Here is a 16153-nt window from a genome sequence, read left to right as displayed (position 1 = left end):
GGCTGCAGCAAGCACAGGAAGAGCGGGTCACCTGAGGCAAGAGCAGTAGAGTGCAAACTGATGTGCAGAGTGGCTGAACAGGAATTCTGGGATAGCATTAGTGTTTATTTCACATGTATTAATTCTGCCAGGGCGAATTAACATTTATAAAAACAGACAAATCCATGGCCCAAAGTGACTTTTCCACTACAAGAGCAAATTACTAGCAGTCAGTGTTAGTTACAGAAACTTTTAAAAGCCAATTGCCCCACCCTTTTTAACAAAAAACAGTGGAAGTGTATTGAACATTATTTACCCTACACAGTACTGAAATGACAGATATGTTATAAAAATGTACATTTTATTACACCTTCAGGTAGGATACATCACTATTCCTTACAATCCTACTGATCAAGTACAAATATTTATGTTCATAAAGTATTTACAGGTAGATTGACTTTCTAACACCTTGGGAGAGTGACAAAAAAAATCTGATTTTCATCTTCATTAACTGACCTTAACAATAAAAACAAAATTGCCTCTTTAGACACTGAATCAGACCAGCACATTGATAGGCAGCAGTTTTCCACCCACTGTTGCAAGTGTTCCCCCTCCCACTCAACTTTCAAGTACATAAGAGCTGAACACTTGAAAGTAAAAGTGGGGCTTACAACTTCTAGGCAGTACTTTTAGATGAGCAAAATATACGGTACCTGCTGTCAGTTATCCAGTTGTCCCTGCATTTTAAGGATTCCACTGCCAGCTTTATTAGTCTGTGTTGCAGATGTGCTAATAGAGATTAGCTAATGGCCCTAGGCTCAGGTGAAATCAGGGGAATCTAAAAATTGTTCACTAGTTTGCTCATGTACAAACTTGGTCAAAACAAAACAAAAAACTACAACCTGAGGGTCCAGGAAAAATAGTAAGATGCAGGAGAAAAGTAGTAATGAGATTTAAAAATAAAAAATAAAAAAATCAAGAACTCTGCCTGACCCCCGTGTTTATATTCTGGATCTTAACTGAATGAGACATTTCCTACTTAAAACAGAGGAGCTCCTTATGAATTCACTTAAAGCCATTTGTGCTACTGTTTGATACCAATAACTCTATATCTATAGAAATCAGAACAAAAGATACACATATGCTTTTTCTTTAATTAGACTCCCCTCCTAAAATATTGAAACGATTACAGAATGGGGGGGGGGAATCTTTGTTTAAAAAAAGCAATTTTCAGAAATGGTATATTACCATTTTCACTGAATTTCATGTCTGTTTCATGCGGTTTTGTGGCCAAAGTAAAACAAATCTATTCATCCAAGAGTTTTCTGAACCCTCTCCTAGTGCTGTCAAACAGGCTTTTGCAGCATTCCCCCCCCCCCCCAGTTCTATGCAGCTTTTTCCCCGTTTGTTTGACAACAATAAGGCAAACTGATGTGGAGGAAGAGGCATCCAAAATACCAACCTGAACATACATTCATCATTAGCTTTAGTAAAAGAATAGCACAAAAGTTAGATCTTATTCTTTACACAATTGAAGAATTAGTCTTAATTTAAATTTTCTATTCCCCACTCCCCCAAGCTGAAAGATGAGTAGAAAGTACTGAACATTTAAACATGTTGCAAAAGCAGAATTAAACTGATGTATTAAACTCCATCTGTTCACGATTTTCCGATTTGGAAACAACTAAGGGCCATTTGTTTAGAGAAACCAATTAAACAATTCTTTTACAAAAAATGGGGTACACTTTAATACACATCTACTATCAATACAGTATTCAGCACATGCCTAGAATATCCATTATTTTAAAGTGAAGTATGAGAGTGAGCGCACAGGTTGGGTGCTTCAATAAACTGTACACAAAACTACTAACAAACATTTTAAAAGACTTACAAAAATGGAGGATGAAACATGGTTCTTTTCTTTTTAATTACAGATACTTACAAATTTTCACATTTATTGGCTAAACTCTGCAGGAGAACGTCAAATATAATTGATTCTTCTGAGGGATGATCACCTCAAGTGAGAACCACATGCAGCTTTCACAGCCAGGTGGAAAGCACTCTGCTACACTAGTCACACTTAGTTCTTGGTATGGCTTTGCAATGGATATTAAACGCTCATACACATTACAGCAGAGGACTGCATATTCTTATTGGCAGTTATACAATATATTACATGGATGAATTTTACCAACATTTAAGGGATATCACCATTTTTTGTAAAGCTGGACAGAAATTAAATGTAAATAACATTTGCATTGTATGGTTTGAACAAGCACAGAAAATAAGATCTTTATGTTGGGGCAGAATGCGCCTTGTATGAACTTTATGAGCATTTTCTGAAGTGTGTTTTTTGGGGGTGGTTTTGAGAGAGAGAGAGTTTCCATGTTAACCGCCAAAATCCTTCTGTTAAAAAATGAAAGGAATTTATCTTCATTTGGATGGGGATCTGCAGAGAACCTGCCCGCGTTGCCATGGCTTAGCAAACATGAAATGCGGTACGTCCATGCTTATTTCAATTTAATCATTAGTTCAACTAGGTTTGGTGGGTGCCTTCAATCTGACAGTAGGTGTCCTCATTTGCACTTTTGCTTGCTGGTTTTGGGCTTCAGACGTTGCTGGTGCCTGGGCTGGGTTCTGTACACCTGGGGCCTGAATTTGGGGAGATGCTGTTGTCACAACTTGCTGCTGTATAAGTTTCTGCTGGACCACTTGAGCTGTAGCAGTTGTTGCTGGAATCACTTGGACCTGTTGTTGACCTGCAGTCGTCTGAGACAGTGTCACAGTTTGGGGCTGAGCCTGAACCTAAAAATATTTAGGTGACAGGAGATAAAACATGGTTCAGCATTAAATATAGAGTTCATTAGTATTCTGCACCACAGTACAGCAGTTTACTTGGTTGGATGTTCTTACTTCTGACTGACAGGCAGGTGAACCAATCACAGTAGATAGCTGTGGCCACTGCAGCAAGGTTTTCAATGTTCTCCTGCTTGTCTATCCATTTTGAGATCACATGAATGAAAATGGAGGAGCAACTTCAACTGTCACTGCCTTCATCGGAGGCAGAATGAGGGGGAGAAGTGACACTTCAGCAGAACGCCCAAGTCTCACTGTGAGAGGTTCAGCAAGTGCCCTGTCAGTCAAAGAGGAAACCCATCCATTGTGAACTGTAAAAATATTCAAGGTAGTATTTTCAGAAGTGTTTAGCACTGGCCTAACTGTCTAAGGAGCAGACTTAGGTCAGCACTGATCACCCTTAATGTTTATGTCTGTTGAAAAAGAGTAAGACATGTTTATTGCTAATGTTCTGAAAGTTGACTTTAAACTGTTTGAAATAAAGGCTCTCAGCTACTCAGTGCTTGTTTACACTTACTGGGGGATCAACGCATGGCGATTGAGGCATCGGCGGTCAATTTAGCAGGTCTAGTGAAGACCCGCTAAATCAACCGCAGATCGCTCTCTCGTCGACTCCTGTACTCCACCTGAACGAAAAGCACAAGGGGAGTCGATGGAAGAGTCTCCCGTCGACATAGCGTAATGTGGATCCCGCGGTAAGTAGATCTAAGTATGTCGACTTCACCTACGTTATTCATGTAGCTGAAGTTGTGTAACTTAGATTGATCTCCCCTCGTAGTGTAGACAAGGCCTTAGTGTTTAGTTTCCTCTTTGTCTGCCTCATCCTTGCCCCATCCCATTTTGTGTTGCTCTGAATATTTCTTTGTTTTCTGTGAAGCACCTAGCACAACCTTGGCCACTACAAAGTAACAAACAAGCTTGTAATTCTATTATTTCCCCCTATGCTTTAAATAGAACAATCACTGAGTTGGCTGCCATTAGCTCAATTCTCTTCCTATCCATCATTATCTTTGGTTACACATCATGATGACAAGCACAACTTTTAGAAGCTCTCTTTAGCTCCAGATGAAATAAGAGAAGCCTGTTTAGGCTCATCAAGAGTAATGATAAAAAGAAATATAAAGTAGTTGATCACGTGCCCAGTGACTCCATCTTAACATAAGAACATAAGAATGGCATACTGAGTCAGCTCAAAGGTCCACCTAGCCCAGCATCCTGTCCGACAGTGACCAATGCCAGGTCTCCCAGAGGAAAAACAGGTAACCATCAAGTGATCCATCCCCTGTCACCCATTCCCAGCTTCTGACAAACAGAGGCTAGGGACACCATTTTAATTTTTAGGAAAGGCAACGAAAATACTAGGTATTTTACAAATATTACATACTGTACATGGGAAAGAAAAATACATTTCTCCAAATAAGAAAACCTGCAATAGATTGTGTATCTTCTGTTGCGTTCAGCCTGAGTGACCCTTACCTGTTGGGAAACTGAAACCATCTGCTGAATATTGGCAACAGTCGCCTGTTGCTGGACCACCTGTGGAAGCTTTGCAACCTTTAGTAGTGTGAAATAGAAAAGATGCTTATTAAAGAAAAATGACGAATATCTTGTATTTATTTTCTCTATACATGTCGTAAAAGCCTTATGATGGGTTTACTCTATTCTGGCTATTATCAAGCCACAGCATTATTTAAAATATGCTATTAACTAATTGTCCTTCGCATTCGACTGGGTAGTGTGGAACTCTGCACTTGGGTGGTGTTCTTTTTTCATAAAAAGCTTTAGACTATTGCACTGAAGAAACCTTTTGGGGCCAAATTTTCAATCTACAACTTATATGTGAGAGACTGTTGCTAAGCCATTGAAAAACTACAGCAAGGTTAGTAATTCCAAAGGGTTGGACTGTCACAGCCCTTACTTCCCCTCTTTAATCTCCTTGCTTGCCCTGGTTAAACAGTGAGTTAGCTGCCCAGAGGAGAGCAGGAGCCACCTGCCTGCTACTCCCCACTGTATGCAGTGTTGATGTAGCCGAGTCGGTCCCAGAATATTAGACGAGGCGGGGGAGGTAATATCTTTTATTGGACCAACTTCTTAGAAGAGCTCGAAAGCGGATCTCTCACCAACAGAAGTTGGTCCAATAAAAGAGATCACCTCACCCACCTTGTCTCCCCATTGCACAGGGCCGGCTCCAGGCACCAGCCCAGCAAGCAGCTGCTTGGGGCAGCCAACGGTGAGGGGCGGCACATCCGGGTCTTCGGCGGCAATTCGGCGGCAGGTCCCTCAGTCCCTCTCAGAGCGAAGGACCAGCCGCCAAATTGCCACTGAAGACTGAAGCGGTGGCGGTAGAGCTGCAGATCGCGATCGGGGCTTTTATTTTTCCTGCTTAGGGCAGCAAAAACCCTGGAGCCGGCCCTGCCATTGCAAACAGGTTGGCAGGGAGGTGATGGCAAATGGGAGTAGAGCCGGGGCTCTACTCCGCCTCTTCCAATCATTGGTGAGAACGGCTTGGTGGGTGAGCAGTGGGGAGTACACTGCTCCACAAAAAGGGTGATGTAACTTATTCCTCCCCAAAAGCAATGAAGGTGTGGGGGAGGAATCATGACTCTCCAAGTCACAACTTTCTCTGATCCGCTCCTGGGTACTAGACATAACCCGCTCCTGGGTACTAGACATAACCCACGGCAGACTACCAGGTTGCAATCCCACCCAGGGAGTTTTACAACTACAGTCAATTTTTAAGAACATGTAACTGGTATTGAAGCCAGCAGTTAATAAAACTGTAACCTGACTCTACTGCAGTAAGACTGTGGCCTTTGCTACTTTCTAGTCACGCAGTATTAACTTCAAGGGGAGAAATTGGACCCCAGTACCTGTATCTGTGCTTGCACTTGCTGGGTTCCACTGGGTTTTTGGGCCTGGGAAATTGGAGTTGTCATGTATTGGGTTTTAAGGGTTGGCTGTGTACTGTAGGTAACTTTCTGTTGCTGTGAAGTCGGCGGTGGGGTTTGGACAGTAACTTGAGCATTTATCTGGAGCAGAAAAATTAGGAAGCAGTGAGTACAGCATACTTCTGAAGAACAAATATATTGCTAATCACTTTGCTACAGTAACTGGAGATCATTTCAGAGTTAATATCCAGCAAATGAGTACTGGTGAAAAGCCTATGCACACAGAAGAGAAAACATTTCTGAAAACGCTATAAAATTTCAGAACTTTATGCAAGAATCTGCAAACTCTAACTTGTAACAAAGTCACTTTGACGAAGTCCATGTTAAGTTTGAAGTTTCATGAAGAAGTCAGTTTTATATTATTGTGCAAAAAACATGTGGAAAATATAACTGGTGAAAATTCAGCACTTTTCCATATTTGGCTATATTAACCTCCACACTTTTATTTTTTTATCAAACCAAAGAATTATTTTTTAGGAAAATGATTAAGTGCCTAAAGACAGAGGCTTATAATAAAAGTGCATTCTCTACCAGAACTGTTGTGTCATAAATCAGTCTCATGGGAATATATGTATCCTTCAGTCCCACTCACCACAATTTGAGTTATGAAAGTCTATGAATAATCTAGGAAAGTCAGTAACTGGAAGACTTCAGCCACAGATGCTGTCACAACAAGGCAGAGAAACAGTAAACAAAGGAAATACCTTTTGCTGTACAGTAGCTTGACCTTGTGCGACCTGGGGCTGGATGGCTTTCTGTTGCTGTGCTGTTGGATGATGCTTGAGTTTTAGCAGCTGTTGGACATGCAGTGGCTGTGCCATCACTGTCTGTCCTCCTGCAAATAAAAAAAAGAAAAAGAAAAAAGAGGAGTCTTCATCTTAGCCTTCTGCTAAGTGTGTTTGAGTGCTTAAATCTCACTGATCATAGTGTACAGAGATTTATGCACATGCTAAACTTTAAGCACATAAGTTATCCCATTGAATTCAACAAGACTTCTCACGCATTTAAAGTTAAGCAAAAGTCTTTGCAGGATCAAGCCCTAACAGTGCCTTTCTCTCCAGCTGTGAGTGCAGTAAGAGACAGTAAACATGAGGCAGTCTTTTAAGCAATAGAATCTATCTTGCCCTTCAAAAGTGAACATTATAAGCATATTCTGTGAAATGAGCTATGAAGCATGTGTGTGCCATGACCATCACTGATTTTATAATAGATGTGGTAGTATATGCCATTGTATCTGAAGGCAGGATTAAGCAAAATTTCACTGCATTAGTACTATAATACCGTTCGAATAATTTTTTACATACTGTATTAGACTATTAGACACTGTTCTGAAACGAATATCTGATACAGAAATAACAGTTAACTGAATCTCAGTTTGCTACTCAAATGGCTTTTAACTCTATTCTTAATTAAAAAACTATTCCTTCTTAGAGATTGTGTGATTACTATGGTTTTATACAGAAAACCTGTTCACTACCTATTCTTAGATCAGTGTTTCTCAAACTGGGGTCGCCGCTTGTGTAGGGAAAGCCCCTGGCGGGGTGGGCCAGTTTGTTTACCTGCCCCCTCTGCAGGTCCGGCCGATCGTGGCTTCCACTAGCTGCGATTCGCTGCTCCAGGCCAATGAGAGCTGCTGGAAGCAGCGCGGGCCGAGGGACATACTGGCCGCCGCTTCCAGCAGCTTCCATTGGCCTGCAGCGGCGAACTGCGGCCAGTGGGAGCCGCGATTGGCCTGATCTGCGGACAGGGCGGGTAAACAAACCGGCCCAGCCCGCCAGGTGCTTTCCCTACACAAGCGGCGACCCCAGTTTGAGAAACACTGTCTTAGAGGGATACCCTTAACTTCAGTAAATATAAGTGCAAAGTACTTCACTTAGGAAGCAAAAAATCGAATGGACCACTACAAAATGGGAAATATCTGGCTAGGCGGTATCTGTCATTTCAGTACTGTGTAGGGTAAATAATGTTCAATACACTTCCACTGTTTTTTGTTAAAAAGGGTGGGGCATTGACTTTTAAAAGGATCTGGGTGTACAGTGGATTCCAAATTGAATGAGTCAACATGTGATGCAGTTTCAAAAGGCAAATATCATTCTGGGGTGTATTAATAGGATTATCATATGCAAGATGCGAGAGGAAATTGGGCCCTGCTCTACTGGCATTGGTGAGGCCTCAGCTGGAGTACTGTGTCCAACTCTGGGCCCCACACTTTAGGAAAGTAAGTGGACAAATTGGAGAATGTTCAGAGGAGAGCAACAAAAATGATAAATGGACTACAAAACCTGGCCTAGGAGGAAAGGTTAAAAAAAACTGGGCATACTTAGTCTTGAAAAAGAAGACCTGATAACAGTCTTCAAATATATGTTCAGGGCTGCTATAGAGAGGACTGTGTTCAATTGGTGTCCATGCCCACTGAAGGTAGGACAAGAAGCAATGGCTTAATCTGCAGCAAGAGAGATTTAGGAAAAACTTTCTAACTATAAAGGGTAGTTAAGTCTAGAACAGGCTTCCAAGGGAGGCTGAGGAATCCTCATCACTGGAGGTTTTTAAGAACAAATTGGACAAACACCTGTCAGGAATGGTCTAGCATTTACTTGATCCTGGCTCAGTACAGGGAATGGACTTGATGACTTCTTTAAGTTTCTTCCAGCCCCTTACTTCTAGGATTCTATAATTTAAAAAGGAAATCATACTTCTGTCTGAAAATTCCTTACCTACGATTGTTAAAAGTAACACCCAAGATTACTGTAACTGAAAGGTTACATTTGCTTGTCTCTGTCCCCGTGGTTAATTTTGTGCACTTGACAGAAAATCTTGGCCTCATCCGGCTGAAGTTAATGGGAGTCTTTCCATTAACTTCAATGGGTTTCAAATGAGGCCCTCTGCACATAGACAATTTTTTCGGATTTGTATTATTTCTCCACAGTGCACCAGGAGAGAGAGAAAACAGTTTAAAAATAGCCAGATGTGACTGCAGAAGCACAAACTGTCAGGGCAAATCTAGTACTTGAAACGTTTTTAACTCATTTTTAAAGTAGACTGAATTTCAAACTGTGTCCTTTTAAGTCTTGTAATGAGAAGGAGAAAGCATCTTGTATTGGACATTATTTGAGGTGCCACAGAATTTTTTTACAGCACAACTTTAAAGTACACTGTATTTCAAGAAGCATAATTAAGTACCTGCTGCTTTCTGTGGCTGCCCAATAGCAACGCTAATCCCAGCAACCGTAACAGGGAGAGTTGTAACTCCTGCAGATGACACAACAGCAGCTGGAACAGACACCACTGGAGGCTTTGCCAAAGTAACTTGTGCTGCCTGAGGTGTTTGGGCCTGGATTTGTCCTTGTGCTTGAAGCTGGGAAGCAGGAACACGAGTCTAAGCAGCAAGAAATTAGGATTATTGTACAGACAAAGAATATTTGGTGTATTTAATTAGGTCATTGCAAGATGATAACTGTATGTTCAGAAACTAAGGGCCTGATTCTCATTTACACTAAAGACCCCTTTACACTGCTCTAACAACGTAAAGCAACCTTAAAGTGGACTTCAACTACATTTACATTCACTTTACGTCCCCTTAAGGCTGCCAGAGCAGTGTAAAAGGGCCTCAGTGTACAAGAGAATCAGGTGCTAGATTCAGACACAACATCTCATTCATTTTAATCAGTGCAGAACTAGCTGTTTAAGTGCATTTTTAACTGAGTGTAGGGCAACTTACAAGACGAGCAACCTGCAGGTTTGTCACAGTGGTGCCTGTAAGTACTGCTCCAGGCCGTGGTGCTGTGACAGCAGTAAGTTGTTGAGCTTGCTGCTGCTGTTGCACTTGTACTTGTGTTGTCTGTTGTTGGGCCCCTGGCTGTGTCTGCTGCTGTGTTGCTTGCTGCTGAGGAAGCTGCAATTTCTGCTTCTGCAACTTGATCAGCTGCTCCTGAAAGTATAAACATTTTTATTGTTTTCAATTTCATTATTGGTTTAGGAATGGTGGATACACCCCCCCACCCCCCCCAGTGGGAGCAGACTTTGAAACTTTAAGCTATGGGAGTTCTCCTGCCAGTTTTGATCAATGAAACTAAGAATGTAGTTCTTGTACACTGTGGATCTCCAGAGAACAAATACCTAGTGCTTGTTTACCGTTTTACTTCATGGAAGTACTTAACAAACTTGAACCAGTTAGCCTGCTCTGTGTTTCCATGGAATTTTAGTATCACTGGCAGTGAATTTAAGAGAGAACTCCTGTTTTCTGTCTAGTATGAGAACATAGGTCACTGCAGACAACATCACTGATATGTGTTTAAAGAAACAGGAAAGAACAGCATTCATATCATCTTAGGAATGTTTCCCTCACCTGTGATAACTTCCCTACAGTTTTTATTTGGGCTGGAGACTGGGCTGGAGACTGGGTCTGAATCTGTGGAACCTGCACCTGAGTGGCCTGCTGCTGCTGCTGCTGCCTGAGAAGCTGGAATTGAGCAGGTGTGATTGTTTTGCTAGAGAGTTGAACTGTTGGTGTAGCTGCAAATAAAGCAAAAAAGCTCTGAAGAGAAAGTTCCAACATTTGATTAATTTAATCAACTTCACTTAAAAAGTTCTAGTACAATAGCTAAACCTGTCCTTATTTGCTACACTAATTCTGAGGAGAGATTCAAGATTAGATTAAAGGAAACACACTAGGTAGGGAGGCCCAAATGAACTACATAAGCAGGAATGCAATAGGATCATTGTTAGCAAAACAAAAAGTATAACTAATCTGTGTGACTCTACTGCTAAACAAACCCATTTAGAAGACTCAGATTAACATCCATCGTTTTACACCAATTTATTGCTTTATACACAACTTTATTTCTGTATCAGTCATTAATGTCCGTACAGTGTTGGCTGCTAGAGATCTCATATTAGCAGGTAAATGATAGCTAACCCCAGACCCTGCTGACAAAAGATTATGTTAAAATCCTCTTAAACAGTTTAGAGTTACCTGGCTCCTGGATTAATTCAGAAAAAACAAACATCTACTTACAAATGTTAAAATACATGCAATTTTGCACTAGTACTTTTCACGTAACATCTTTCATTTTAAGGTCTCAACAGCTTCACAAACTTCACAAGACTCACAACAGCCCTCCCTCTCCCTGTGAGGCATCTTCATTTTATGGATGTGTAAACCAAAGTACAGAGTGGATCAGAATAAGAGATCAGAATAGAACTGAACAGTACATAAGAGATCAGATTAGAACCCAGGAGTCCTAGAATGAGTCCCCTATTCTAATCATTACACTATACTTCCTCTAACAATACTCACTCTGTCTTAATGTAATGTCTGAATAAACTATAGGTAGAAGTCTAATGAAGATGTTGTGCCACAACATTGCTTAATACTATTTAGTATAAACTCTGGGGTAAACTGGAAATCAATCAATCAATCTCACACACACACACACACTTCATCCAACTACTTATATGACACTGAAAACTATAGAGAGAGAGGACCCTATTTTCTTTGCTTTGTAAGCTTATGCTGTTTATTACAAGGGGCATAAAACAATAAAGGCTAGCTCAAACTAAGACTAAATGAGCACAGACTGCAAATAGTTTTTCTTGATTACATAAACAGAGCAAATAAATACTTTCCTTTCTTGAAAATGGGGTATGATCAAAAGCAATCAATGAAGCTGAATTTGCTGTATTTGCATATAATTATTATGCATGTTGATTAAGGTAGTGCCTAGGAACCAATTAGTGTATTTTCTCTATTCTGCACTTAGTAAAACTTAATGGAAGAAAATGTGATTTCTGGCACTAAGGATAAGAAGGTTAAAAGTTTTAAGCAGTGTTTAACGAGGACACTGCTGGTGAAGTCTGACTCCAATATTCTGAGGCTGAGACGGTCAAGTAAGCTACAGGAAGTTTAGGCACTTAAAGTACACTAGGAAAGAATCACCACACAATTATTACCTGGCGTAACTTGAGTCACTAGGGATCTCGCCTGGGTCTGTACTGGCGTTAGGTTGGTCGTTACCACGGCTGATGCTGTCACAGATGTTACTGCTCGAACACCCTGGGTAGATGCTATGGTCACCAATTCTGTTGATGCAGCAGGTGCTGCTGCTGTTCGCTGCTGAGTATGTACCACTTGAGCAGAAGAAGTACCTCCTGAAGTCTAAGGAAAGAAAAAAAAACATTATTCTTCACTACTTTCAACTTACATTTAAAACCATAGAACCTTCTGGAAACAGAGGACATATTTTTAAGATACAAATGTCATAAATAAAGGCAAATATGTACATACCTTTCCAGTCTATCTAATAATTGCCCAGTCACCTCATTCTCAGTTTTCTGAACTGAAAGCCCTTAACTATAATACTCAAGTGTGAATTTCCCCCCATTTGCACTCATCAGTTTTAGATGTCTTGTTTATAAGAACATAAGAACAGCCATACTGGGTCAGACCAAAGGTCCATCTAACCTAGTATCCTGTCTTCCAACAGTGGCCAATGCCAGCTGTCCCAGAGGGAATGAACAGAACAGGTAATCATCAAGTGATCCATCCCCTGTCGCCCATTCCCAGCTTCTGGCAAAAAGAGGCTAGGGAAAACATCCCTGCCCATGCTGGCTAATAGCCATTGATGAACTTATCCTCCAGGAACTCATCGAGTTCTTTTTTGAACCCTGTTATAGTTTTGGCCTTCACAACATCCTCTGACAAAGAGTTCCACAGGTTGACTGTGCGTTGTGTGAAGAAATACTTCCTTTTGTTTGTTTTAAACCTGCTGCCTATTAATTTCATTTGGTGACCACTACTACTTGTGTTATGAGAAAGAGTAAATAACACTTCCTACCAGTCATTGTTTTATAGACCTCAATCATATCCCCCCTTAGTCGTCTCTTTTCCAAGCTGAAAAGTCCCAGTGTTATTAATCTCTCCTCATACAGAAGCTGTTCCCTATCCCAATAATTTTTGTTGCCCTTTTCTGAACCTTTTCCAATTACTTCGCATTTATCAACATTGATTTGTTTGTGTGTATTTCAAAAAAAAGAATCACTGATCAGAGATGGACTGGCAGAGGTAAAGGCTGAATGATCTAAGAAGGCTTTTCCCTGTTTAATTTCTATTATTCTGTGTATCCGTGTCTCATTTATAACAATATTTGTTATGCAACACATTTCCATTAGCTGCATCATTCTCTTCTTTGGACAATATACAGACTGGTAAGAATATACCAGACTAAATGAAGTTAGCTATGGGCAGAGTTATATACATAAAACTAAGAAAAAATTAAATGTTAGAAACTGATTGTGCTGCTACAATCAGCAAGTAAAAATAATTAAATTACAGTACAACTACTTAAATTTACTCACTGTCAGTGTCCCAGGTATAACTGGTGAAGCCAGACGTTTATTAATAGGCTGAAAGGTAGCAGCAGGGACTCCAGCAACTGTATTCACTATAACATTCCCACTCACAGTAGCTGAAAGTAAACCCAAGAAAAACATGAGACTAATACCAAAAAAAAAAAAAGTATTCCTGTATTTCTTCATCCAGCCCCAGTGCTTTACTAAAACATCTTACCAGTCTGTATACTTGTCCCAGTGACTGCTGTTTTGATTGTGCCAGCCTGTTTAGAAGACAATTTGAATAATGTTTCAGAGAAAAACTGGAAAACAACTTAGTGCAAGTCTTTAAAACTACTTTTCTGTTTAACATAATATAGCTGCCCTATCGTGAGAATGAGATAGCTGCCTAAATTTATTTAAAAATATTATAATAAAGTGCATAGATACTTATGTCTAAGTTCACCATGTAGCACATGTACAGCTATATATGCATATATTCATTTCTCTCCCAGAGCTGTGGTACTTTGATTCTTTTCTAATGAAATTAAATCAGCACTGTATGCATACTATAACTAAGGCTATGATTTTGTCATGGATATATTTAATAAAAGTCATGGATAGGTTACGGGCAATAAACAAGAAATCACAGAAGTTGTGACCTGTCCCTGACTTTTACTAGAAACATTCCTGACAAAATGGGCAGTGGCTGAGAGCTGTAAGGACCCCATTGCCCAGTGGCTGGGAGCAGCAGGGGGAGGCAAGGCCCTTCCAGAGGCAGAGGCTGGGGAACTGTGGGAGGGCCCCCACACCAGCAGCTGAGCAGCTCCGAGGTCCCTCTGCCGCTTCCAGCTGGGGGTGGGGGGTAGGGGCCCACCGCCTGCTGAGCAGCTCCAGGGTCCCTCTGCCGCCGGTGGCAGCAGGTGGGAGTTGTGGGGGGACCCCCACCCACGGCCGCGAAGCAGCTCCAGGATCCCTCTGCTGCTGCCACCAGCGGCACCGAAACATTTTTAATAGTGGGGGTGCTGAAAGCCAGTTCCCTTATACCTGTCCATATCCCTCCTCCACCCCTCCCAAGCTGGGGCCGGGAGCAGGGCTGTGTCTACTGAGGGGGTGGAGGGTTGGGGGGAGTCCCGGACAGGGGTAAGGGGGCTGAGGCTGGGGCCACAGCTGGAGGCGGGACCGGCGGCCAGGACCCTCGAGTACAGGGCCAGAGGCTGTGTACGGGGCCAAAAGCAGAGTCATGGGACCAGGACTCGGTGTGCGGGGCTGGGAGCAGAGCCCCACATAAGACCTTACGGTGCTGCAGCACCCCCCGCACCCATAGTTTCCGCACCTATCCCTGCAACTGGAAGCTGGGGGGGGGGGGGGGCAGTTGCTCACGAAGGCTGAGACACTGCAGGGTGGACCCCTGCCAGTGGTGGCAGCTGGTAAGTTGCGGAGGCCCCAGTGTGACAGAGGTCACTGGAAGTCACAGATTCTGTGACTTTCAGTGACCTCTGTGACATAATCTTAGCCTTAACTATAACACACAAGATCTGAAGCCTTCGAAACATCAGTCCTAATCCTATTATCAGTTCCACTGGCACAAGCTCAAGAGCTCGTTCAGAGCCCCACTGAATTAAGAGGACATATCATGGGCCTGTGTTCAGGGAGCCAATTGCAGGATCAGGGTCACGGTGTGTTATACCAGTTCTTCTCTCTCCTCCCCAGCCCCTACCTCCCATCCAAGAGTGTATGTTGTTTCACACAACCTTTTGGTTTTGGGCTGCTTAACAGAATCTCTTGGCAAAATTACTGCTTGGTGTCAACTTCTTACATCAATGGGAACAAATCTGGTCTACAGTCTCTATAGATTAACATATATCAACTGGTCTGTAACTAAGACCTGTCACATACAATAGGTTGTAACAGTCATAAATGAGTTTCTTCTCTCATCTTCCTTTTGACCCAGCAAACAGATGGGCTGAAGAAAGAGGCAGCACTAGAAAGCCTACAATTTCATCATGTGATTCTCCAGGGACTCTGACACTTGAATGGTGATCTTGAGGAGAAAGACCCTAAGTCATCCTAAGAAGTTTCACATGACTGACTGAGCAAAGGAACAAGAGTTCCACAAAGAAAATGCATCTCTTGAACTGCACTGTGCCATATTCCGCCAGATAAAACATCTCCACAGGTAGATGGATTTTTTTTTTTTTTTAAACTACAGAGAAGTTTATTTGCCTCTCTAATCCCCAAATTATTTGGATGATTTTTTTTCATGTATCATGCCAGTATCTGCTCAGATTTCTGAGATGAAGAGGTAGTTGTACTGGCTGAGATCCTTGTTGATGACATTTTCACATTAGAGAATACCACAGCCTACTCTCTCAATCCTAGTCTGAATTCTCCAAGGAATCCTAATAAGTGAACTGAAGTCGCTGCTTCAGAAGCGGCAAGGCTTCCCTTCTTACCAATACTGCTGTGTTGGCCACAGTAGTTACTGCAGTCTGTACCACTGCCTGTGGCTGCTGAACTACCTGTGCTTGAGTCTGTGGTTGAGGCTGAGCTTGTGCTTGCTGTACAGCTGATTGCTGAGTTTGCTGCTGGCCAGCTTGCTGTTGCTGCTGAGGCTGTGGGCCTGTCTGCTGCTGTGCCCTCTGCTGTTCAGCCAAAGCCTGCGAAATTTAAAGGAAATATGTTTAGTAAATTCTTCAAAACAGCACATATAACAAACCTTCCATGCTCAGTCAGGAGTTAGCCACCCACATGCTTAGTAACCGATGTCCAGGTATGCTCTCTATAGTCTGCCCTTACATTAGCTGATGAAGCAGGGCAGCTCTTACTGGATAAAATATGAATGGGGGCTACAGAATGAATAACAATAAAATGAGGAAGTAGGTTGCTTTTTGAGTGTGTCTCAAAAAAAAAAAAAGAGAGTCCTAGGTGCTTGTGAATACTATTACGTTAAGATAGGCCAATAGGAAACTTCCTGTTCAAGAATTTGATGTTCAAACTCAACTAAAGAGAAGACTGGAACACTGCATGTGCAGGCCACTATA

General features: G+C 41.8%; 1 protein-coding gene across 13 annotated transcripts in view; it reads right to left on the bottom strand.

Annotated features, from left to right (window-relative positions):
* Nucleotides 1–323: 323 nt before the first annotated feature.
* Nucleotides 324–16153, bottom strand: part of LOC120386326 (E1A-binding protein p400-like) — a 64223-nt gene continuing 48393 nt past the window's right edge. For 9 of the 13 annotated variants that reach the window (XM_039505509.1, XM_039505503.1, XM_039505510.1 and 6 more), the window contains 11 exons: nucleotides 15566–15769; nucleotides 13348–13393; nucleotides 13137–13246; nucleotides 11733–11937; nucleotides 10129–10295; nucleotides 9502–9711; nucleotides 8964–9159; nucleotides 6488–6618; nucleotides 5706–5864; nucleotides 4312–4389; nucleotides 2512–2784 (listed from right to left, as the gene is read on the bottom strand). In XM_039505509.1, the coding sequence (XP_039361443.1) occupies nucleotides 2512–2784; nucleotides 4312–4389; nucleotides 5706–5864; nucleotides 6488–6618; nucleotides 8964–9159; nucleotides 9502–9711; nucleotides 10129–10295; nucleotides 11733–11937; nucleotides 13137–13246; nucleotides 13348–13393; nucleotides 15566–15769 (1779 nt within the window). Of the gene's footprint in view, nucleotides 2785–4311; nucleotides 4390–5705; nucleotides 5865–6487; nucleotides 6619–8963; nucleotides 9160–9501; nucleotides 9712–10128; nucleotides 10296–11732; nucleotides 11938–13136; nucleotides 13247–13347; nucleotides 13394–15565; nucleotides 15770–16153 lie in introns of all 13 variants that reach the window. The other 4 variants (XM_039505501.1, XM_039505507.1, XM_039505511.1 and 1 more) reach the window with 2 other exon arrangements.

Source organism: Mauremys reevesii, linkage group 18 (genome assembly GCF_016161935.1).
Source record: "Mauremys reevesii isolate NIE-2019 linkage group 18, ASM1616193v1, whole genome shotgun sequence".
Classification (NCBI taxonomy): Eukaryota; Metazoa; Chordata; order Testudines; family Geoemydidae; genus Mauremys; species Mauremys reevesii.
Note: the sequence above shows the minus strand (reverse complement) of the source record. Positions and strands in the feature narration are given on the sequence as shown.